Here is a 25,219-nt window from a genome sequence, read left to right as displayed (position 1 = left end):
TGGGGACTGACATTCCCTGTTACATGTAGCCGTACTCCATCCTCTATTCCGCCCTGCAACGTGGAACACAGCTACACACCATCCTCAGCTCTCCAATAAATCTCTATGGCGGCCTATTGCAAAGTTATGGATGGACTGTGACGGAGATGTATCAAACCCTCTAAATAGGACAGGTGGAGGTGTTGTCAAAGCAACCAATCAGCTGCTAGCTATCATTTTATAGAATGTACCAGATAAATGATAGCTACAAGCTGAGTGGTTGCTAAGGTTAACACCCCCACTGTTTAGATGGTTTGGTCCATCCTCCCCTCTGAGTCTTCTAGGGCTGTGAGCAGTGATGTGAGCTGGCCTTTGGCTCCACAGTACAGTGGTTCAACCTAACAGGGTTATATGTGTTATACATGTGGCGCTGGGCTAAATTAAAAACAGGCTAATCCGTGTGTGGTCAGCTCAAGGCAGATCCTCATCTACTATGACATTATCCCTTATTTCAGTCATAAACGTCATTTACCCTCTTGTTCCTACAGCAAGCTCTGGTGATCCGCGAGGGAGAGAAGCTACAGATCAATGCCGAAGCCGTAGTGGTCGGGGATCTGGTGGAGATCAAGGGAGGAGACCGGATCCCAGCTGACATCAGGATCATCTCATCCAATAGCTGCAAGGTGCAAAGAGTCAAAGTCATTTCATCTGTATGATATAATAACACATATATCTACACCGTACCCTGGTGGCAAAGGTTTGGTGCAGTGACCCTTCCTTCTGTAACCTAACATCAAAGCTGACTATACCAATGGGGACACCAGAGAGGGTTCCACTTTTAGGTGCTCCTTTATATCCACGTGTCCAGTACCTGGGGGCAGCGAGAGGACAACTTAAGGGAGGTGTGAATTTTGATAACATGGTTCTATAGGAGTGGATGGTCCAAATAAATTGTAAGCTCTTATTTCTCACCTGATATGTGATTATACAGAGCCATTGCCATTGCTAATGCCGCATAATGCCAATTACATATCATCTGCCAGGTGGACAACTCCTCGCTGACCGGAGAGTCAGAACCACAGACTCGTTCCCCGGAGTTCACCCATGAAAACCCCCTGGAGACCAGGAACATCTCATTCTTCTCAACCAACTGTGTGGAAGGTGGGTATGCGGAGGGGATGGGCCTGGTCTGGCCTGGATGGGCCTGGTCCTGGCAGCCCATCAGGAAGCACACGTCACAGCGAGCAGTATGGTCCGATCTTACCTAGTGCGACATTGTTCTCTTATAAGAGTCACAGGTAGTATTGTGATATTGAGTATAGCCATCGAGCTCCCATGCAGATCAGGCTAGGGATGCTTAGAAGGGAAGTATATATTTTTATTTTATTTTTATACATTCAGGCCGCACAAACCTCTTCCATTTCCATGTTCCTCGTCACTACTCATATGATAACAGCCAGGCAGCACAATCCTCTCCAATGTCATCACTGGTAACAGCTAAGCAGCCCATGTACATCCCCACTACACATGTGATAACAGCCAGGCAGCACAATCCTCTCCCACATCATCACTGATAACAGCTAAGCAGCCCATGTACATTCCCACTACACATGTGATAACAGCCAGGCAGCACAATCCCCTCCCATGTCATCACTGATAACAGCTAAGCAGCCCATGTACATCCCCACTACACATGTGATAACAGCCAGGCAGCACAATCCCCTCCCATGTCATCACTGATAACAGCTAAGCAGCCCATGTACATCCCCACTACACATGTGATAACAGCCAGGCAGCACAATCCTCTCCCATGTCATCACTGATAACAGCTAAGCAGCCTATGCACATCCCCTCTCCATAAATAATAACAGTCAGGAAGCACGATCCAACTCCACTAAGCAGCATGTCTCTCCCCATTTAATTTCTGATAATAGTTAACCTTATTATAAAATAACAACTATGCAATACTAGTATAATATCATCTTTGGTGACAGCCAGATAACATTAGCTCTGACTCAAAGCTCGCCCTGTGTGATAGCTTATCCTGTGTAGCTATGGAAATGAATCTGAGTATCTCTATCAGTTTATCGGTATCTGCTCTGTGGAAACATCTGCAGCATTTGGCTGCGGACACTATGCGTGGAGCACAGCTGCCTATTAATCATGGGGCGGATGATCCCGCGGCAGCAGGTGCCTGCTCAATAGAGAGGCTGCTCCGCGGCTCAGAGGGGGTCACAGCAGACACGCAGTGTATGTTGTTCTGCCTCTATGCAGCCTGAGGAATAAGAGTCTTGTAATTATGTTGCCAGAGTGGGACTTTTTGAATTGCTTACTACAGTATCCAAAAATTCTCCATTTCAAAAGAGTACTGCTTTATTAAGCGGGGGATGACTGGGGATGGGGAAAGGTACAATACTCAGACACTGAATAAGTATAGCTCCCACATAGGCTACTGCAGTATCCTCCTTGCTGGTCTTCCCCTAACCAGACTTTCAACCCTATGATGTATTCTCAGTGCAGCGATAAGACTCATCTTCCTTACAAAACGTTCTGCTGTTCCGCTCTGTCAGACCTTACACTGGCTGTCTGTATCTTACCGGAGCCGATACAAAATACTTCTTCCAACATAAAAGGCCATAAATAAGACTACACCAACATACATCTCTAATCTTATCACAAAATATCTCCCAGCTCACCTGCTCCTCTCTGCACAAGATCTGCGACTCTCATCCACACGCATCACCTGCTCCCATTCACGGTTACAGGACTTTTTGGGGGGGCCTGCATCCAATCTGTGGGATTCCCTACCGTGCGCAATAAGACTTTCCCCAGACTCCAAACCTTCCAGCGTTCCCTGAAAACTCCCATCTTCAGACAGCTTATCAAATTTCTTACCCCACAACTTCATTAGTTCATTATACACATATTATATTTATTTTCTTTTTGCTGGTGAACGAGATTGATGAATCCCTTATTGCCGCAATTTAGCCATCCAAGGAAGAAACGCGAACTCAGAGCGGTAATGGTCAGTGGATAATGTGTAGGGTACAACGGCAAAAAGATCTAACACTCGTTTTCAATTGGGCTACTTGCTCTTCAATAAAGCAGCCCGAAGGGGATCACACATATAAGCCAATCCTACCACTTGACTGGCAGGAACATCATTTCATTTGGCCACCCAGATAGGCACCCAAATCAAATAAGATCCGACCGTTTTGGTCATAGGACAAACGGTTGTATTACATTTGACTTTGCTTCCGACCATACTTGCTCTCCATCACACAGAGAAAATTGAGTATACTGTCACTGGGCACAAACAGATAGGCCACTATTACAATGGTGAATCCCTTACTCAAACGGTTTAAAGCAATGAAGGTAGGAAAACCCTTCATATTTCTCATTTTCTTTTCTTTACTTATAGGGACAGCTCGGGGTATTGTTATATCCACAGGAGACCGCACCGTAATGGGACGCATCGCCACACTGGCTTCAGGCCTGGAAGTAGGCCGTACACCGATCGCCATGGAAATAGAACATTTTATCCACATTATTACCGGAGTGGCGGTCTTCCTAGGAGTCTCATTTTTTGTTCTGTCCCTCATTCTCGGTTACTCCTGGCTGGAAGCTGTCATCTTCCTTATTGGAATTATCGTAGCCAATGTGCCAGAAGGTCTCCTGGCCACAGTCACGGTAAGGCCCCACCATATATGGATCACTTCTGGTCACTAAGAACAGAGATTAAACTAGAATGTGCACAAAAAGTCTCGGAACATCTAGTAAGGCTGTGATACCTCCTTTCCCAAAGGTGTGCTTGACCCTGACGGCAAAGAGGATGGCGCGGAAAAACTGCCTGGTGAAGAACCTTGAGGCGGTGGAGACCCTGGGGTCCACCTCAACCATCTGCTCCGATAAGACAGGAACCTTGACCCAGAACCGAATGACCGTGGCTCACATGTGGTTCGACAACCAAATCCACGAGGCGGACACCACTGAGGACCAGTCAGGTTTGGCAATTAATTTCGATTGAAACCTCTGAGTGTCCAGCGGTTTACCTATATTTCCACCAAATACTATTAAAATGTTGACCATGACTCCCTTATAGTGGATGAGCAACTTGCTAAACATTTCTTGATGACAACCAATGCCACCTATCTTGACCATTCTTACACAGGATGAAGTTGTCGCTGCCTCCTGTTGCAATATTGTAATTGGTTGTCCCAACAGTCACAAGGGACAGCCAATAGTAATACAGCAAGAAAGGAGGTGGAGCCGACAACTGTACATAGGGAGATGGTTGTCGATGAACAGCTTAGCGGAGGTCAGAAGGAACCCATTTTATAGTCCAATAGCTCTTTATATAGTTTATTATTGATGCTTGATTGTAAGCGCTTTAAGAGGGAGATAAAGTACCAACCAATCAGCTCCTAACTGTCACTTTACAGGCTGTGTTTGAAAAATTACAGATAGGAGCTGATTGGTTGGTACTTTATCTCAGTCCACTTTATCTCTCTCGAAGGCTTAAGTACATAGACCCCAAAATACCAACCAATCGGTTTCTGTCATTTTTCAAGCACAGTTAGAAGCTGATTGGTTGGTACTTTATCTCTCCCCAAGGCTTGATACAACCCCCCCTCCCAAATCTTATTTATGAAGTGTGACATACATCTGTGACAGTCACAAGCCCCGACAATAGGCTTTATTTTGTGTTATTTAGGAACCACATTTGACAAACGATCCCCCACCTGGACCTCGCTGTCTCGTATCGCTGGTGTCTGCAACCGTGCCGTCTTTAAAGTGGGCCAAGACAAGATTCCTATTTCCAAAGTGAGTGAGTGATGCGCTTGTCGGAACGTTGTTATCCATTATACAGTGCAAGAAGAGGCGAGCGGTGGTCCGGTCATTCGCTGACCTGTCACCTCACTCCTCCTGGGTCTTACGAAGCGCGGTGGATGGGAGCGGGGAGGAGAAAGGTCACTTACAGGCTGGGTACCTTCAACTACACCTGGCCAAAAAAAATAAAAAATTAGTTTCATGGTTGTTTTTTTCATTTCTTTTTTTTTTTAAATAAAATCAAATTAAAACCTCCCCCACTGCCACAGCGGGAAGCATTTGGGAAGCCGATGGATGAAATCCCGACCGCCGGCTTCCCGACTGTCTAATGCCCGGAAAGGTACTAATGACAGGCGTCGAAATCCTGTCATTAGACCTATGCCTGGAGCCCAACACCTGGCATAACGGTCGAAGGTAAGCTGGGTGCCGGGCGCAGACAGCGGCGGGGAGGGGAGGATTAGGTTAGGGGCTCCTGGGGGGATTTAGGGTTAGGCACCCCTGGAGGGAGGCTAGGGGTAGGCACCGCCCCCGGGAGACTTACGGTTAGGCTGCGGGGAAGGGGGGGTTAGGTTTAGGCACTTAGAGGGGGGTTAGGGTTAGGCACTTGGGGGGCAGGTTGGGGTTATACACCCCTAAAAGAGGGTTAGGTTTAGGTCGGGATTTTCACCTCTGCCAGGCTGCTGCTGCCGGGATTAGAACCATGCGGCCGGCGGTAAATCATACTGATTCCGCCACAACCTAGCGCATGCCATCTGAGGTAAAGTACATAGCTCTCCTTGTGGCAAGAGAGATCTTTGGCCACGGTCTACAGCCTGGGTCCCAAAAGGACTCAGTGCATATGGGGGTGACGGGCCCTGCTTGTGTCATAGAAAGGAAATATAAAAAAACTCATAAAGAGGACAGATAGAGAATTTGCCCATAGCAACAAATCAGCTAGTACCTAGTATTTTATGTTCTAGATAACTGATATATAGTAGCTAATTGGTTGCTATGGGAAACATCTCCACTTGTCCTCTTTAGCAGTTTTGATACATTTCCCCTTAATCACAGATATGCCAACTACTGAGGCCCCATCATATTATTCAGTGGTCTAATACTTCTAGTTATAAAGAGAAGGGCTCACAAATTTCCATGTATAATGCTCATTGTCACTATGTTGTTATACAGAGAGACACCGCAGGGGACGCATCAGAGTCAGCTCTTCTCAAGTGCATAGAGCTTTCCTGTGGCCCTGTAAAGAAGATGAGAGACCGGAATCCCAAAGTGGCCGAAATCCCATTTAATTCTACCAACAAATATCAGGTGAGAACAACCTTGGATGTTATTCTATAACAGGGGAGACTGGTAGAAAACAGGTGCACAGAGTTCCATTCATTGTACTGTTAAAGCCTGTTCAAACCAAGCCAGATTCATGGCACTGAACTTGTTAGTCTGTGATTTGGAGGTGATACATTCGCAGTTGGGAAGTGGAAGTCAGGCGACTTCAAGAAATGTACTAAACTTGCTATATGTAAGAATGTGGCACAAGCGCTTAGAACATGAAGCCCGCCAGGTTTGATGAACTTTGAACAGGCGCGATGACCATCCAACATGCTCAATGGCCACCCAACAGACTCGATGACCACCCAACAGGCTCGATGACCATCCAACATGCTCAATGACCACCCAACAGGCTCGATGACCATCCAATATGCTCAATGATAACCAAACAGTGTTGATGACCATCCAACATGCTCAATGACCATCCAACAAGGCTCAATGACCATCCAGCAGGCTCTAGGTTTTACAAACAGCCTTGGGCATTGAGTCTCGAACCATGGTCAGATTTTGCTAACTTTGGCAATTTCCGATGATTTGGTTAATTTTTTTTGCACAGATTCAACGAACTAGTTCAAAAACCGTTTTCAAATCAGTTTGAGTATCTCTATTGTGCAGTGTGTGATATGTTGAGTACTATCCTGTTGTGTGAGGTTACATACGTCCCTCAACGACCAGTAGACTAAAATTTACAGGTGTGTTTACTACTGGAGGACAAGCACAGTCAGTGCTAGCTGGATGTGTACACCCTGTTCGTAGTCTAATGAATACATTTATGAAAACAGGTGAAACAGGAAAATATGGTGCTATTAATAGGAGCCAATCAAATTCTCTTATTTTTCTGTCTGGTTAGTTACAACGGTCAAACACTGTTTCACCAGATTCCATAAATGTTCCTGCTTGTGGTTAAATTTGGAAAAAAATAGCTAGCTATTGTAATGTGTACATGAGATAGTGTACACCCCACTCCGAATCACTGTAGATCATTCTTCGGGGGAGATTTATCAAATCTTGTAAAGAGGTCAAGTGGAGTGACTAGGGGTGTGCTAGCTGTGCCACTCCCCAGGGCCCTGGGTGCGACACCGTTACTGCCCTACTCCCACCCTGCAGCCAGCTGGGGTAAACACGCCCCAGGCAGTGCTCTTTGGCCTTGTGCTGGTGGCTCCAAACCCCCCCTCAGTGTTACATCGTGTTGGGAAGGTGGGAGCGGCACAGGAAGGAAATCCGCCCTGCTTTTGGCGCTCCCCATAGCACCATATTCTAGTTATGATTTTATAGAATGTACTAGACGAATGATTGCTAGATTCTTGTCCTTTTTAGGAGGTTTGATACATCTCCTCCAAAATGCTCAGAAAGATTTAGGTTTTGGAGGGGCGTACCAGCTCAAGTCTACATTGCAGTGTAAAAATAAAGAAGGTTTAATGAATCTCCTTCTTTAACCATTACTGACCCTGAGACAAGGACCCTACAGAAAAACAGGGATCTGCAGACATCAGACAAGACAGCGAGACCAATTTATACTCTATATTTAATGACTGAGTCCTAGCCGTTGAGCAGACTGGTTCGGAGAACATGAATAAAAAACAAATTTATTATCCCTCCCCTGACATGCAGCCCAGAGCTCATTAATGTCAGAACAAGCTTTATGCCTCGTTATGCTTCATACCTCGGCAGCGCCACAGAACTTAAAGACCCACGAAGCCGGCGAGGCAGCCACTGCAGTAAGACCAATAGGGAATAGCAAACGACAGCAATTAAAATATCGTTAAACCTTGCTGTGTATAAGCATAAATTGCATAAACCGGAATTATTGTTGTGACACTATATATTTAATAGGACATCGATGCATTATTGATGTGTCTGCTTTGTGATGAGCAGCACAGGAGCCAGGGTACCAGGGTATGCGTGTTCTACTGACGCTAAAGAGGGTTTGGAGATGGATGACAAACTAGTGACTGTTCTGTTCTCTCATGTCCACAGCTGTCTATTCACGAGCGAGAGGACAGTCCAGACAGTTACCTTCTGGTGATGAAGGGGGCTCCAGAGAGGATCCTGGACAGGTGCTCCAGCATTATGATTCATGGACAGGAGCAGCCGCTGGACGAGGAGATGAAAGACGCCTTCCAAAATGCCTACTTTGAGCTTGGAGGGCTGGGAGAGCGAGTACTGGGTGGGTCACCAGCTCTATTTCCATGTATGCATTACAGGCTGCACATGGTCATCCATTCCGGCTAGAAGAAAGTACTACAAGGTCGAGCATACCCAGGCAGCCCTGGTAAGGTGTGCTGGGACGTGTAGACCCACAACAGCTGAATATATTTGTGAACAGTGCATAATTACATTGGTCACCTGACGCCACCGGCCCTGGAAAGTTTATTTTTGTTGGTGAATCCTCCCATACACTGGAATGGAATAATAATGCTGTTGTTATTGCTTGGCAAAGGCTTGCAACAATTATACCACGTGTTGTGATTGCTCGGCCACTAGGGGGCACCCTTGCAAGTGACCAGCAAACAACACAGCATTTGCCATTTACTTATATAGGCTAGTGTTGCTATAATGTCCCTTTAATCAGGGACACATATGAATTACACTGGTTCTGTGGCTGATTAAAACCAGGTGAAATGCAGAATTGAAGTCAGCCAGCCCCAGAACCTGTGTAGGTCATATGTGCTCCTGATTAAAGGGATATTATAGCAACCCTAATATAGGCGCGCATACTGTCATGGAAAGTTAGTCAAATACGTATCAGAATTGTATAGAATGTGGGGATCAGAGCGATGTTCATTGTTGGTCTCTTCCATCTTTACCACCAGGGTTCTGTCACTGTTATATGCCTGCGGAAAATTTCCCAAGGGGATTCAAGTTTGACACAGATGAACTCAACTTCCCCACCGACAACCTGTGCTTCATAGGCCTGATCTCTATGATCGACCCGCCCAGGGCCGCTGTGCCGGACGCCGTCGGAAAGTGTCGCAGTGCCGGGATCAAGGTAGAAGTGTTTCTGGAGGGGGGACCGGGTCATAGTATTCAGGTACCCACTGATGGTGTGATGACAAATACAGGTATTAAATGACAAGAAGGGGTACACCACGACTCCTTCTGATGCTCCCTCCTTCCAATGCTATTATATGGGATTCCTACATTCACACATAATGTACAGATCTACATCAGACCCATTCGCAGTCGTACTCACAGCTGGGGCAGAAAGCTCCCAAGAATAATCAGGCTGCAATGCTCTCTGCTGTCTTCCAGGTCATCATGGTAACAGGAGACCATCCAATTACTGCCAAAGCCATTGCCAAGGGTGTTGGCATCATCTCAGAGGGGAACGAGACAGTGGAAGACATTGCAGCTCGTCTTAACATCCCAGTAAATCAAGTGAACCCCCGGTAAGTCTTTCCCGTGCTACTATCGGGACAGACGGGAAAGTAAATACAATGGATGGTAAAAGAGTGCCAGGAGACTAAAATGTCATGAAATCCTCGTAAGCCGTAAAACACTGTGCAAAAAAAAAGGCAATTAAACAAAAATATATATACTGCAGTACAATATACGGCCACCAGGTGTCGACACTCAAAACCGCCACTGTTGTATCTATCATGGCTCCACAAAGGTCTGCAGCGCCGGGCAGCCGGTACACAAAAGAAAAACATACATAGCATTAGCATGCCCAAGTAGTGGCTGCCAGGGTTTTGCTGGGACTTGTAGTTCCACTGTCATACTTAATGATCTTTGGACTTTCAACTGTAACCACTCCAAGACTACTCAGATTATTCTGTGATATTTATTCAGTAATGTCGCCCCGCGCTGACTACTGACATAATAACATTGGTGTCTCCCGCTGCAGGTCTCCATGGTATAGTGTGACCAGCGCAGCCTGGCATAGGCGGGTGTTTACATGTATCTCAAAATACCCCCGCAGTGCCCATACTTCTACAGTTACCCACCACTAAATTGCAGCCTCCTGTAAACCAGGCCCTTTACGCTAAAATGTTCTGTTCTGATAAACGTCTGAAAGTTTTCCACACATTATATATCTAGCTACATTGCTAGTAGCAGCCTTTATAAGCTGACTTCTCTTATCCATTTAGTGGTTCCTCATGGACCAAATGTTGGATGTATGGGATTGTTAGTATCAATGGTGTAGCAGCAGTGCTACCTTGTGGCAGAGCTTGATTATTACAGAATACTAAATTAACTGAGGGACCTGTTAAAAGTATCCTGACGGTAAATAAAAATGTTTTCACTACAATTTCACAATATTTTATGATGCTATTAAGGAGTGATGAATTTCCTTATTTAAAAAAAAAAACTTTTATATATAGAGATACAGTTGTGCCATTTTTCTCCTCAGAAAATAGTACCTGTCTTTGCTAAACACAATAGTGCTTTTCAACCTTTGATAAGTAGGCCCTAGACATCATTTTGCTAGGACATTATGGAGAGCTGACATTCCAAGAAATATGGCAGCGTTCACTGAGCAATAGGTAGAGCATTCCGCCCTCGTCTGGAATATTAGATTACCAGCAAATGAACCCTACGTTTCGATCCCTTGGCAGAGAGGCGAAGGCTTGTGTGGTTCATGGATCCGATCTGAAGGACATGACCTCAGAACAGCTGGACGACCTGCTGAAGAACCACACAGAGATCGTCTTCGCCCGCACCTCGCCGCAGCAAAAGCTGATCATCGTGGAGGGCTGTCAGAGACAGGTACAGTCCATCTTCCGTATGACCACACCATTACCCGGCATCACAACACTCATTTTCCTTACTACTTGTAATTTAAAAACAACTCTTCAATCAGTGATAGCGCCAGTTTCCTAGGAATGTATTATAAGACCTTAGCACCGCCATGCAGCATGCCAATGATGTACAAGTATTAACATGAAGAGGGGTGGGCTTCAAATATAATACTGCTGCGGGCTTGTGAGCCGAATACCGATTGTCAAATAAAGGTTTAGGATTAAATGGTGTTAATGGCATGCGGATAAAGCTATACCAGAGATGACGTGGCTGATTGGATGGACCTGTAGGTCTTGTTCTGCCATTGAATTCTATGTTTCCATATTAATCAGCAGATTACTATCTATATTGTAAAACGGTACATTGAATGCTCTCTGTATCATATTTTGGACACAAGATTACCTCTGCATTGTATATACATCTCTAGAATGATCTGTGTAATTTATCAAGGTGACTAGAATGATCTCTGCATTGTATATCAGTCACTGGGATGCCTCTGTACTGTATAGAAGTATCTAGAATTATGTGTGTGTATTTTATAGATGTCACTAGAATGTTCTCTGTATTGCACAGAGGTCGCAAGAATTCACTGACTATTGTGTAGAGGTCACTACAATGCTCTATGTATTGTGTAGAAGTCTCTAGAATGCTCTGTGTATTGTGTAGAGGACACTAGAACATATTCAGATGGGGCTGCATGGTATGGCTCTTTGAAACATCATTGTTTCATATACTGCATTGGCCTGCGCCCGCGTGTTTCTGACCTTGACCAAATGTGCGTTTCTGAGCACTGTAGCACCATTAACCCCACAACCCCGTCACCCCAAACACCCTGGTTATAACTTATCACTGCTACTAAGTGTAACTATCCCCTGTAGGGTGCCATTGTGGCTGTCACAGGAGATGGCGTTAATGACTCTCCGGCCCTGAAGAAAGCAGACATCGGAGTGGCCATGGGCATAGCAGGATCCGATGTCTCCAAGCAAGCCGCCGACATGATCCTGCTGGATGATAACTTTGCCTCCATCGTGACTGGGGTGGAAGAAGGTTTGTATGATCTAGATGTCACCCTGTAATGTAGACACTAAAAAATGGTCATTCTGCGGAAAGGATTCATTATAAAGAGAGCACGATTTCCTGAGCTGGGGAGGGGAACTATATAACCAAAGTCACCGGCGATAACTGTCCACTAATATTATTATGCCAATCATGAATAATTTTATTAATAATTACCTGCAATACTACATGTTAGTCAATGACTGCATCTAATCTCTATTCATAAAACATCATTCTTCCATGTTGTACTAAACAAACACCAGTGTAATGTTCCCTGTGAGTTATTACGAGTGCCTATAACGCTTACTCTAGGTGAGTTTAATCATTGTCATGTACAATATGAATGGAATATTTCTTTTTCAGCCAAGTTGTTTTCTCCCATTCCTCCTCAGGCCGACTTATTTTCGACAACCTGAAGAAGTCCATCGCTTACACGCTGACCAGCAACATCCCGGAAATAACGCCGTTTTTATTCTTTATTATTGTCAATATTCCGCTCCCACTGGGCACAGTTACCATCCTGTGTATTGATTTGGGCACAGACATGGTGGGTATATCCTCACATTATGTGTTGTGTAACTATCATTATATTATCTGTAGCTTGTATATATAAGGCACCTACAGTAACACTGAAACACTGCAGAGTACAGGAATAACGCCAACATATGACGATATAATTACACAGAGAAAACCTAATGCACAAAGTGACGGGTGAGGTCTTGTTTGAGATCATATATTGTAACAAAAGAAGTGAAACAAAACAGATGACCGAATGTCTTTGCAATAAGAGGAACAGATCAGTGGAAGTATTAAGAACACATACAAGGGGCCTCAGTTATGACCCCCCCCCCCCTAACAAAGCACCAGGAAAGCTTTCTTTTGCACATACGCGGGTGGAGGCCACAGCCTGGGTTTTGGAATTGCTCCAATAAGATACTATGCACCCGCGTTTTCCACATTGGCGGTTGGGCAGATTATAATGGGGGTCTGACTGCCCAGGTGTCTCACGGCTACGGCCCCACCCAACCTAGGTATACGCAGGGCCGGACTACAGGCGGAGGAAACTTTCCAGGTGGTCTGCACGGTCACACTATCTAAACTACACACACAGCGACCGCTTTTGCGGGGAAGAAAGGGTGAGGTGTAAGTAGCCGCTTACAAGAGAGATACTTGCATTAAAATGTATCAGACATGTACACACAGAGGCAGCCATATTGTGGTGGATGGAAACAGTAATTCGGCCTATCAGTACACTAGTATCTAATGACTGACTGCAATCTACTTATTATTGGGTTACAGGTGACTGGCACACCTTAAAGCTAGTCCCTTTTGTACTCTCTTTAAATCAGGTACCCGCCATCTCCTTGGCATACGAAGCTGCTGAAAGTGATATAATGAAGAGACAGCCCAGGAACCCAAGGACAGATAAACTGGTGAACGAGCGCCTAATCAGCATGGCATACGGGCAAATTGGTGAGCATAGGCAATCTCAGGTGAGGCAGACTCAAGTGTCTGTAGTCCCTGCAATAAAGTTTGGATGTTTGGGCAGGGTGCATTACCACTTGTGACCAGCTGATGGAGACAAAGACCTGTCACAGTTCATTATTGGGCACTGTGGACCACATTTAGACTTACCAAGTTCCCATTTGGTGCCCGCAGCTTACGCCATCTGAAGTTGGTGTAAGCTGCTGTAGCCTACGTTCTACATATCGCACAACTAGCCCGGGAGAGGGTTCCATAGGAGGTGTGATTAGAAGAACGCAGGCGTATCTGACCATTTAAACGCCGTCGCATGGGCGTGCATAAATTAGCCTTAAAATGTGTCCTATTTGCAAGCGGCTGCTGCTGAATAAAATGATATGCGGCATGTTTGTATTCTGTGTGCTGCCGGTGACACTGTAACGCAGCATTGCGCATGCAGATACAGCCGCAGCCGCACACAGAATACAGACGTGACGCATATCATTTAATCAGCAGAAGCTGCTTGTGTGTCCTATTTGCATCGCTTTTGACGGTAAAAAATTGCACCAAAAGACGCTCGGTACTACTGAGTTGCACAGCGCTCAAGCTTTGTTCAATGCGACTTGTAGCGCACGGAAGGAAGATGTATGTGGACACATCTGAATGTCCAACTCTGAATGAGGTCCTGTGGCTTGTACTGTAGCTTGTACAGTATCTTGTACTGTGACTTGTACTGTGGCTCGTACTGTGGCTTGTACCTTGTACTGTATCTTGTACTGTATCTTGTACTGTGGCTCGTACTGTGACTTGTACTGTATCTTGTACTGTAGCTTGAACTGCAGCTTGTACTGTGGCTTGTACAGTATCTTGTACTGTGACTTGTACTGTACCTTGTACTGTAGCTTGTACTGTGGCTTGTATTATACATTGTACTGTGGCTTGTATTATACATTGTACTGTGACTTGTACTGTAGCTTGTACTGTGGCTTGTATTATACATTGTACTGTGACTTGTACTGTGGCTTGTACTGTGGCTTGTATTATACATTGTACTGTGACTTGTACTGTACCTTGTACTGTGGCTTGAACTGCAGCTTGTACTGTAGCTTGTACTGTGGCTTGTACAGTAGCTTGTACTGTATCTTGTACTGTGACTTGTACTGTGGCTCGTACTGTGGCTTGTACCTTGTACTGTATCTTGTACTGTATCTTGTACTGTGGCTCGTACTGTGACTTGTACTGTATCTTGTACTGTAGCTTGAACTGCAGCTTGTACTGTGGCTTGTACAGTATCTTGTACTGTGACTTGTACTGTACCTTGTACTGTAGCTTGTACTGTGGCTTGTATTATACATTGTACTGTGGCTTGTATTATACATTGTACTGTGACTTGTACTGTGGCTTGTACTGTGGCTTGTATTATACATTGTACTGTGACTTGTACTGTAGCTTGTACTGTGGCTTGTATTATACATTGTACTGTGACTTGTACTGTGGCTTGTACTGTGGCTTGTATTATACATTGTACTGTGACTTGTACTGTACCTTGTACTGTGGCTTGAACTGCAGCTTGTACTGTAGCTTGTACTGTGGCTTGTACAGTAGCTTGTACTGTGACTTGTACTGTGGCTTGTACTGTAGCTTGTACAGTATCTTGTACTGTGGCTTGTACTGTAGCTTGTACCTTGTACTGTGGCTTGTACTGTATATTGTACTGTGGCTTGTACTATGACTTGTACTGTGGCTTGTACTGTGGCTTGCACTGTGGCTTGTACTGTAGCTTGTACTGTAGCTTGTACTGTGGCTTGTACTGTAGCTTGTACTGTGGCTTGTACTGTGGCTTGCACTGTGACTTGTACTGTGGCTTGTACTGTAGCTTGTACTGTGGCTTGTACTGTACCTTGTACTGTAGCTTGTACTGTGGCTTGTATTATACATTGTACTGTGACTTGTACTGTAGCTTGTACTGTGGCTTGTATTATACATTGTACTGTGACTTGTACTGTAGCTTGTACCTTGTACTGTGGCTTGTACTGTGACTTGTACTGTGGCTTGTACTGTAGCTTGTACTGTGGCTTGTATTATACATTGTACTGTGACTTGTACTGTGGCTTGTACTGTGGCTTGTATTATACATTGTACTGTGACTTGTACTGTAGCTTGTACTGTGACTTGTACTGTGGCTTGTACTGTAGCTTGTACTGTGGCTTGTACTGTGACTTGTACTGTATCTTGTACCGTAGCTTGTACCTTGTACTGTGGTTTGTACTGTAGCTTGTACTGTGACTTGTACTGTGACTTGTACTGTGGCTTGTACTGTAGCTTGTACTGTAGCTTGTACTGTGACTTGTACTGTATCTTGTACCGTAGTTTGTACCTTGTACTGTGGTTTGTACTGTAGCTTGTACTGTGACTTGTACTGTAGCTTGTACTGTGGCTTGCACTGTGGCTTGCACTGTGGCTTGTACTGTGGCTCGTACTGTAGCTTGTACTGTACCTTGTACTGTATCTTGTACTGTAGCTTGTACTGTGGCTTGTACTGTAGCTTGTACAGTACCTTGTACTGTGGCTTGTACTGTATCATGTACTGTGGCTTGTACTATAGATTGTACTGTGACTTGTACTGTAGCTTGTACTGTGGCTTGTACCTTGTACTGTGGCTTGTACTGTATCATGTACTGTGGCTTGTACTATAGATTGTACTGTGACTTGTACTGTAGCTTGTACTGTGGCTTGTACTGTAGCTTGTACAGTATATTGTACTGTGGCTTGTACTGTAGCTTGTACCTTGTACTGTGACTTGTACTGTATCTTTTACCGTAGCTTGTACCTTGTACTGTGGTTTGTACTGTAGCTTGTACTGTGACTTGCACTGTGGCTTGTACTGTGACTTGTACTGTGGCTTGTACTGTAGCTTGTACTGTGGCTTGTACCTTGTACTGTGGCTTGTACTATGACTTGCACTGTGGCTTCTACTGTGACTTGCACTGTGGCTTGTATTGTGGCTTGTACTGTGGCTTGTACCTTGTACTGTGGCTTGTACTGTAGCTTGTACCTTGTACTGTGGCTTGTACTGTGACTTGTACTGTAGCTTGTACCTTGTACTGTGGCTGTAAAAGTCTGAAAGTCTGCAGGTAAAGCACATCTTGTTTGTTTAATTTCAACGCCATTGTGGTGGTAAATAGAGGCCAAAATATGAAAATTCTGTCAATGTCCCAATATTTATGGACCTGACTGTATATATATATATATATATATATATATATATATGTACCCACTCTATAACATGCCATATAGTGCATGGAGAATTTGAGTAACCCCCTTCCCTTATTTCGCTTGTTGTCGTCCTAGATCAATGACTCTGTGAAGCATATACAGCTCTGTGTTCTTTATTCATTACCGCTGGAATTACTTTCATTATTTAATTAGTATGCTTTTCAAACGAGAAGCAAAAATTGGCCAATTTGTTTTTCCAGGTCTTAGCCATTAATTGCTCTGTTTAGAAAGTGAGATGACAGATTACAGCGGTGACCAGACAGGGAGCTGCGCTGTATTACTGAGAGTCGGGAATACATTGTACTGCCTGTCTGCGGATAATACATGGCTAGGTCATTGACAATTCCTCTGCTGTATTTCATCTGCCTGAGATGAATGCTGATGTGGCCGGTAATTAAAGGAAAGCAGGGAGACGTAGTAGAATGCTGAAAAATAGTTCCGAATTTACTGTCTGGACTGAAGAGCTTGCAATCTAGATTTCTATAGTGGCTGATGACATAGTATCTGCAGCAGTATCCTAACCCAATTCACGCAGATTATTTTCCCTCGAGTGCAAGTGTATGATTAAACCCACATCAGAGGCATGCCCTGTGCGTCTGAATCGCTGGACCGCCCCCCCAGCCCCTCCCCCTACGCCACTTGAATGCATTGCACACTTGCCTTTGGTACATGCTAGCTGTACATTGTATTAATGGGTCCACCTAGTTGTGACTTTACAATACAAATAACAGGAACCCTTGAACTTTTTCAGTTGTAACTGGAGCCCCCCATACATGAGATAAAAATTAAAGTTTGGTGTGATGCTGTATTATTATCTCCCTTCCCCTCTGTAAGAGGTGCTCATATAGGACAAACAGCAACATTGACAATCTACAGCATATTGATTATTTCCACTAAATTTGCCATCACTCTGTGTGTGAATACAGCAATCTGTGCATAGTATTTCTGTTACCTAGGAGACTGCAAGCCTGTCACTCAGACTTAAGCCCCCCATACATCAGTGATGGATTGGGCCAATTCCCCGATCCACAGATGCCAGGGCTGGGGCATCGTTGTAATCCAACATGTTTGTTTTACTTAATTTGCTGATCACAATCAAAATATGATCCTGACCAGCAAATCTGAGTTTTTAACATGAAGACTTTCACAGATTCCCTGCTGGATCGGCGATCATCGATGGCCACTGATCGGCATTTCCAACCAGCGAAATCGGTCGGATTGGGGAATCAGTCGCCTGATGTATGGGGTCTTTAAGGTCATACACCGCAGAGCTGAAGCCAACACTCATAGATGCTCTGCTGGTCCTCTCAGCTACATAGAGAAGCACAATTACACTTATGTTTCTCCCTTCTTTTTATAGAGGGGTAACTGCTCTGGATTATGCCATGATTGCTTTCCACAAATCAGTAACCCCCCCCCCCGTTTTCCAGGTATGATCCAGGCGCTTGGCGGGTTCTTCACCTACTTTGTAATCCTGGCGGAGAACGGGTTCCTGCCCTCTAGACTGATTGGCATACGCTTAGACTGGGATGACAGGTCCTGTAATGATGTGGAAGACAGCTACGGGCAGCAGTGGGTAAGTATCGCATCTATAACACAACGGGCGGACTCTTATGAAGCCACCATCTACCTGCCATGGTCTTTATACCACGTTATTGTCCTAAGAAGTCCAAGGAGTCCCCCCACGGGTGTAGTATGAGAACAGTCAGAATTTCAACAGATTCCAAATGTCCACATGGACATTAGGTCAACAAGCAATATGTCGACATGGTTAAAATGTCAACATGTTCATAGTCACCATTTAGGGTTAGGATACCAACAGATGCTGGTAGATATCCTAACCCTTCCCCTAAACATTCCCCCCCTAGTGCCTGAACCTAACCTCCCCCTCCCCGTATCCTAAACCTAATCCTCTCCCCTTAGTGCATAACTCTCCCCCTAGTGCCTAACACCTAATGCTAACCCTCCTCCTAACCCCACTACTTATCTTCGTATGCCGGTGACGGGATTCTGAAAGGTGACGGGATTCCGGCGGCGGTTTTCTAAGCACCGGCATCCCCTTTGCCAGGATATTGACCATATCCCCTAATAATAACATATACTATCAACATTCAGGTGTTGACATTATGAACAAGTTGATATTTTAACCATGTCAATATATATTGTTTGATGACCTAATGTCAATGTCGACTAGAGATCAGCGGTTCAGTATCGCTGAGAGCTGAACACACCGGAACTTTGTCGTTCAGAGTCAAACTGAGTCAGAAGTCAGATGTAAAACCCGGGTTTTGTGTGTTTCGAGATGTATTTGCAGTTAAGTCCCTATTTTGTGACTTTAGGTGCTGTGAGGTGGTCAAAACTGATTGGAAATATCTGTTTTTATACATTTTTAAAGAATACCAAAACCCAACCAAAACTCTTGAGGGTGGGTTTGCCAAAACCAAAACACGATGGCGAATTAGAATCAAAACATGGGGGTCTGCACACATCTCTAATGTCGACATTCTGACAGTATACCATCTCCCACACAGTGTATGTTCTATAGATTGTATACGCCCCAAAATATCATGAATCTTTGTATTCAGAGATGACTGGAGCCTTCACCGGGGGTGGAGAAGGACCCACACCTCTTATGCCATGAAAGTCTTCTGCAGTCTCTTCTCCCACCATAGCTCATACCGTTATTTTCCAGACGTATGAACAGCGAAAGGTGGTGGAGTTCACGTGTCACACGGCGTTCTTCGCCAGCATCGTGGTGGTGCAGTGGGCGGATCTGATCATCTGTAAGACCAGGAGGAACTCCGTCTTCCAGCAAGGCATGAAGTAAGGAGCTGAAACCCCCTGGGTGTAGATTATGATGAGCAACGACAGTACGAATGAAGTTTTTGACCTGTCTGTGGCTCTCTTTCTGCAGGAACAAGATACTGATCTTTGGCCTTCTAGAGGAGACTGCTCTGGCCGCTTTCTTGTCCTACTGTCCTGGGATGGACGTGGCCCTGCGAATGTACCCACTTAAGTAAGTAGACAGGAAAGCCAGCAGCTGCTGGTAGTGTGAGTAGAAGCGATGACGCTCTGTTATCAGACAGTCTCTGCGAGAGGCTGACTTTAGTGGGACCTCCTCTTTGACACTTCTCCTCGCTCTCCCACTTTCCCTCGCCTACGTCGGCTATCCCATAGCCAGTGTCATAAAATGTCTCACCAGTATCATTGGCTCTTTTGTGTATCTCATCATTTGAAAATTAGCTTTTTGGGTTTTAACTAATGAAAATGTCACTTTCCTGCTCTAGTCCTTGATTTGCACCGGTGGCCTAAATATATAAAAAATATATATGGATGGGACCAATTGGTTTGTGGGTGGTGCTATGGGTCTCATTCAGACCCCCTCGCAAGCACTTGAGCGCTCGCAAGCGGGTCGATGTTGGTCTCTGCGCACACGCAGCGGCCGCACTGCGCGTGCGCAAGCCCCGGAGCGAGAGAGAAATTCTCTCGCTCTGGGGCTCACTACAAGAGGGGGAGCTGTCGATGGTGATCGACAGTTCGCCCCGTTTTGTAGGTGTGGCGGGGGGGTGGCTTCACAAATGGAGGCGTTCCCAAACGAACGCCTGCCGTTTGTGGGCGGCTCCACTGACATCACCAGTGATGTCAGTGGGAGAGCTCCGGCTGTATTAGAGACGGAAGCTCTCTGGGGCTTGCGGCAGATGAGACACTACCACAAGGGTCTTGTCGTAACCCCCGATGGTCGCGATGGTCTTGACCATCGCGACCATCAACCTGGCCGCTCGCTAAAGCTGTGGGTGGTCACCCACAGCTTAGCGAGCGGCCAGGAGGCCGGCTCTTTTTAGAGATGCGGCCGTCCTCATTCAGAGCGAGCGCTCGCATTTTGCGAGCGCCTCTGAATGAGGTACTATATCTGATTTGGGGTGTGACTGGCCAGGAAAGTGGAGTAGCTAGGGTGGTTTGGGTTTAGTAAATTGTCCCTAGTTTTTACTTGATGTTGTGAGCGGTTTCCGGTACAGTACAGAAAACCTCCTGTAGGGCTGATACATGATAAAGGCCCAAGAGCCAAATTTAAGAATAAAAAGAAGTCATTACTTTCAAAATATATACTATATCTTTTATATAACATATTCCCTCCTGGAGCATCTGTCTACCAACACAACAGGAGGCACATTCAGAGACCCTCTCCCAAAGGGTGGAATTCAATTCTTGTGCCCCTGTACGCACCCAACAGGAGCTATTCAATTGTTCCTCCTGTCGGGCACGATCAGCTGCCGGCGCACCATTTCAGCTCACAGCCCCAGCGGCGTGCGAGCTGAAATGGGCGAAAAGGTACACGTTTGGGCGCCCAAAAGTCACTTTTCGCGGTCATGCCCAGCACTTTGGTCGGGGGTAGCTGCTTTACGCGGCAAAACCTGACCACTTTGGGCGAGATCAGCACGAAGAACTGCAACAATTGAATAGCGCCCCGCGATTTCCCATCACTTTAGACGGGAGATCGGTGCGCTATAACAACTGAATACCGCCCATAGAACTTACAATCTATAGGTATCACTAGAGGCCACATGTGACATGGTGGCAATAAAAACGCAAACTCGCTTAGGCATTTTTCTATTTTCTGCCCCAAAAAAGCTTTTCAGTCTAGTTGTAGAATAGGAGAAATAATAAAAAAAATAACATAATTGTCAAGACAAATATGTTAAATAAGCGCGTAGGCAGCATTGTACATCTGTATATCTATTTACTGGCGTAAGCTCTGCTTTATCTGCCGCTATTTATAACTTTGTTTTTCATACCTCTGGTAAACTACATCTTTATGTCCTATAGATGGCGCTCACGATGTACAGGCACAAAACTGAGGAGTGTATTTTTAAAAACTCAAAAAAAACAAAACAACTTTATCAATTCATCCATGGAGTTACATTATACTGATACAATGTTTTCAATAACTTTGCCAGTGCCATAATGTCTGTGTTGCTATCGGCCACATATTAGTGAATTAATGTGCCAATGTTATATCTGCTGGAACTATTTGCTGTCCTACTTGTGACTAATGACTCTTGTATCTTACGTTCCCCATAGAGTCACCTGGTGGTTCTGTGCCTTCCCGTACAGCTTACTGATCTTTGTGTACGATGAGGTGCGCAAGCTGATCCTGCGTCGTGACCCAGGAGGTAAGGGAATGGCTGAGGCCGGCCTGTGGGATGTTTATGCATCGTGGTTATTGGCGTCACAGTGGACTGTTACTTTATAGCAATTGTATGACATGAGGTTCCTCCCCCTTTTGGTGTACGTCTTTCTTCTTCAGCTCAATTACCCCAAAGCACTTACTCAGCGTACAGGCCTCATTGGTTCTGCCACGCGCCGTAATAGAGCACTGGAATTTTCCATTGGCATTACGCCGAAGCAGAATGGAGGAATAGCCCTGGCCTGAGTGGTAGGTCTTCGCTGGTTCTCTTCCGGCGAGTGTCACATTGATGCATTGCCGTAGACCCCCATGGCGGGAAACAGCGGGCCTAATGCAGGACCCTTTCTGAGCATGAGCTCTCTGTGATCGCTCTCAGTGCCCTTTTTGGGCAGGGGGCGGGGACTGTTGTATAAAACGGGGATGCGTCACCACCGTTTTGTAGGCGTACAGAGGCCAGGGTCAGCCCCGGCGGAATCGGTATGATTTACCGCCGGACTCGCGTCCGGCGGTTGGAATCCCGACAGCGGCTTCCCGACATGGATGAAAATCCTGATCGTCCCTGAGGTAAATATAGACTAACCTAATTCCCTCCCCTAACCCTAACACTCCCTTAGGGGTGCCTAACCCTATCCTCCACCCAGTGCCTAACCCTAATCCCCCCTCTTAAGTGCCTAACCCTAAGTCCCCCCCGGGGGTGCCTAACCCTAACCCTCCCCCTAGCCTAACCCTAACCTCCCGGGGGAGTGCCTAACCCTAATTCCCCCCCGGGAGCCCTAAAGCTAACCCTCCCCCCGGCGACTGCCCGCGCCCGGCGCCTAGCATCCCTTCGATCGGGATGCCGGTCTCCCGGCGTCTGTAAAATGACAGACGTCTAGATTTAGATGCCTGTCATTTAACCCTCGCCGGGATTAAGTCCGCCGGCTTCCCGACTGCATACCGCCCCGGCAGTGTGAGGCTTACTCAGATGGAATGATGTCCGCGCAAGTGATCTGATGGCTGAGTACTCAGACGCAGTTGCGGATCACTGAAGGTTGCAGGAGGCGTCTTTCTGCTACACCAAGTGTATACCAAATTTTATTTTCGTGCATATTCTCGAGAACTCAATCTCATTGAAACCAAAGGGAAACAGATTCAGCAATTATTTCCCAGGTGGCCAGTTCTCAGCGTTGAATTATGCAGATAAAATGGGTGAGAGACTCTTCAGAAATAATTATCCACAACTCTCTCGGTCATAAGAGACTTTTGGCAAACTGGTGGGAGATGGGCACCCCTGAGAATCACCTAATTATGTGTATAAAGTCTATATAAAGGAAAAACTCAGAGCTCAGTGAGATAATATGAGTGAGGTGACTGTAATGGTCCCAGGATGCACTTCTCTCTCCTCTTGTCACATTGCCAGTTGCGCGCAGGCCAGGCCATTGTTGGTGCACTTTCTACATGAACAGTTTGCATTGACATGATTGGAAAGGTCATCAGGGAGGGACAGTGACGACCGCTTGGCCTGCTTCATACCCCAGTGCTAAGAGGGGGCAGAAGTGCGGTTCGAGCCATTAAATCCGTCAGGAACGCAAGAAGATCTGAATTCCTGTAACTCCACCCAAAACGTTTTTAGTTTATGGTAGAATTTCTCTATAATATCAGTTTCAGTTATCCAGACGGCGTAAATGTGGATTGAAGTATAAAATGTTTTCTAAATCATGTCACCACATACACATATTCATGTGAACGCCTTGTAGACCTGATACAGAGGTGTATGCCCTGCTGACATCAGAGTGGAGCGATGTTTTGCTACTGCAACTAAGTCGCACCATGTATGTGCCCCTATTGCTTTCGTACAGAGTCGCAGTTGCGATTTCAGAAGCACCAAGGGAAGTGTGGTGAAATGTAGTGGGCGATACTGGGTGGAGATAGGGCGGCGCCTTAGCACGCGCACAGAGATGATCCATATAATGGGCGTGGTCTGGGACTGACGCAGGCCTGTTGGTGACAGTGCTTACGTACGCAGACGCAGGACCACTCACGTAGGAGGCCATACTGGGAGGGAGGAGGCCAACCTGCATCTGTCGTAGGGCTGGTGCCAGTTTTAATGATACGTATAAACTTGCACCAATAGGTATTACAGCGCCTACGGATGCAGAAATGGGGGCGTCCCAGCGCTTGCACAATGGGACGCACGGATCTACACCAGGGAAAGTCTTTGAAGCGGCATTTGCATGAAGTTGCAGACCGGTGACCGCCAATAGACGCAGCTCCGCCCACTCTGAATCCAGCCCTGTATGTGCTCCAGGGGGTTCCTAGTTTAGCGGTTAGCCACAGACCCTCTCGATTCCCACCCACCCAACAGGTCCTTACGTATTCTCGGCAGTGCCAGTAAGAGGACACTGGACGGCTCATTCTGCATTACACAGCTTTTGTATCCTCTAAATACTATTTATATTGGAAAAAGGAAAATTTGCAGCCGCCATTCTACCAAGAGAATAAAAACCTGATATTTTGCTCTTGTGATCACACAGATATCTGATTGTTTTCCACCTTTACTTGCAGGATGGGTGGAGAAAGAGTCCTACTATTAAAGGTTGTTGTCATGTGGACCGGACGCCATCTTGGGAACAGTTCCAGTGCTGTAGATATATATCGGCAGTGTGACAACCGTATTGGCTTGAAAGTGAAATAGTAGGAGGACTGATTGGTGGCAACGCCCCACAAATTAGATTTTCTTGTGTTGTATAAGCTCGGTGTTGGATGATTTAAGATCTATCCACCAGTCAGCCCAGCCGTAACGAGGAGTGGGAACCTCCAGACCTAATCCTAGATGAGACTAGAAGAGAACTATGGAACCAGTCACCAAGTCTTCTGCACAACTAACTCCTCTGCCCACTATGACCTAACGTCACCTCCGACTGTTCCTTCTGTATGATCTGTACAGTGACGCGCATTTTATTGTATGACACAGTACCCCAGGCACATGTACCCCCTGTACTTTATATAACATATATGTTTATAAAAACAAACTGGTCACATCGTTGTCAGTATCAATGCATGACGTAATTTCTGATTGGGACCTGGGGGGGTCACATGGGCAAATAAAGATACGAGTTTGACCCTCTCCATTTATAGATGTTCAAATGAGTTGATTTGTCCTTTATGTCAATTAAAATCCATTAGTTTCCTGTGCACATTGGGTAACCCTGTAAACTTATGAAAGCTATATAACATTAGTCCATTTTTCTGTACCCCTCTCAAGGGTCTCGTAGGGTCATGAACAGTCACAGATAGATCGGCGGAGAGAGAAGCCTTTGATTGGACATAAGGGGCAGGTGTTGTCCACTTTATTGCAGCAGTGTTACTCCAAGTTATGGGCATTCCCTA

The 25,219-nt window shown here is 45.7% G+C and overlaps 1 protein-coding gene across 1 annotated transcript in view; it reads left to right on the top strand.

The window, feature by feature from the left end:
- LOC148532557 (sodium/potassium-transporting ATPase subunit alpha-2) overlaps positions 1–24,868 on the top strand; it is a 48,261-nt gene extending 23,393 nt beyond the window's left edge. Inside the window, exons 7-24 of the mRNA XM_088467598.1 lie at positions 528–662; positions 1,023–1,140; positions 3,401–3,669; positions 3,785–3,983; positions 4,694–4,803; positions 5,977–6,111; positions 8,107–8,296; positions 8,943–9,118; positions 9,382–9,518; positions 10,689–10,839; positions 11,751–11,919; positions 12,321–12,475; positions 13,278–13,401; positions 18,096–18,241; positions 19,358–19,488; positions 19,580–19,681; positions 21,745–21,836; positions 24,395–24,868. Coding sequence (XP_088323724.1) covers positions 528–662; positions 1,023–1,140; positions 3,401–3,669; positions 3,785–3,983; positions 4,694–4,803; positions 5,977–6,111; positions 8,107–8,296; positions 8,943–9,118; positions 9,382–9,518; positions 10,689–10,839; positions 11,751–11,919; positions 12,321–12,475; positions 13,278–13,401; positions 18,096–18,241; positions 19,358–19,488; positions 19,580–19,681; positions 21,745–21,836; positions 24,395–24,423 — 2,568 coding nt within the window. The 3' untranslated portion in view covers positions 24,424–24,868. The remainder of the gene's footprint in view (positions 1–527; positions 663–1,022; positions 1,141–3,400; positions 3,670–3,784; positions 3,984–4,693; positions 4,804–5,976; positions 6,112–8,106; positions 8,297–8,942; positions 9,119–9,381; positions 9,519–10,688; positions 10,840–11,750; positions 11,920–12,320; positions 12,476–13,277; positions 13,402–18,095; positions 18,242–19,357; positions 19,489–19,579; positions 19,682–21,744; positions 21,837–24,394) is intronic.
- Positions 24,869–25,219: the final 351 nt, after the last annotated feature.

The sequence above is a fragment of the Taudactylus pleione genome, unplaced genomic scaffold, assembly GCF_031769625.1.
Source record: "Taudactylus pleione unplaced genomic scaffold, aTauple2 ptg000073l, whole genome shotgun sequence".
Lineage (NCBI taxonomy): Eukaryota > Metazoa > Chordata > Amphibia > Anura > Myobatrachidae > Taudactylus > Taudactylus pleione.
The sequence above is the reverse complement of the archived record's forward strand: the minus strand, read 5'-3'. Positions and strand labels throughout refer to the sequence as shown.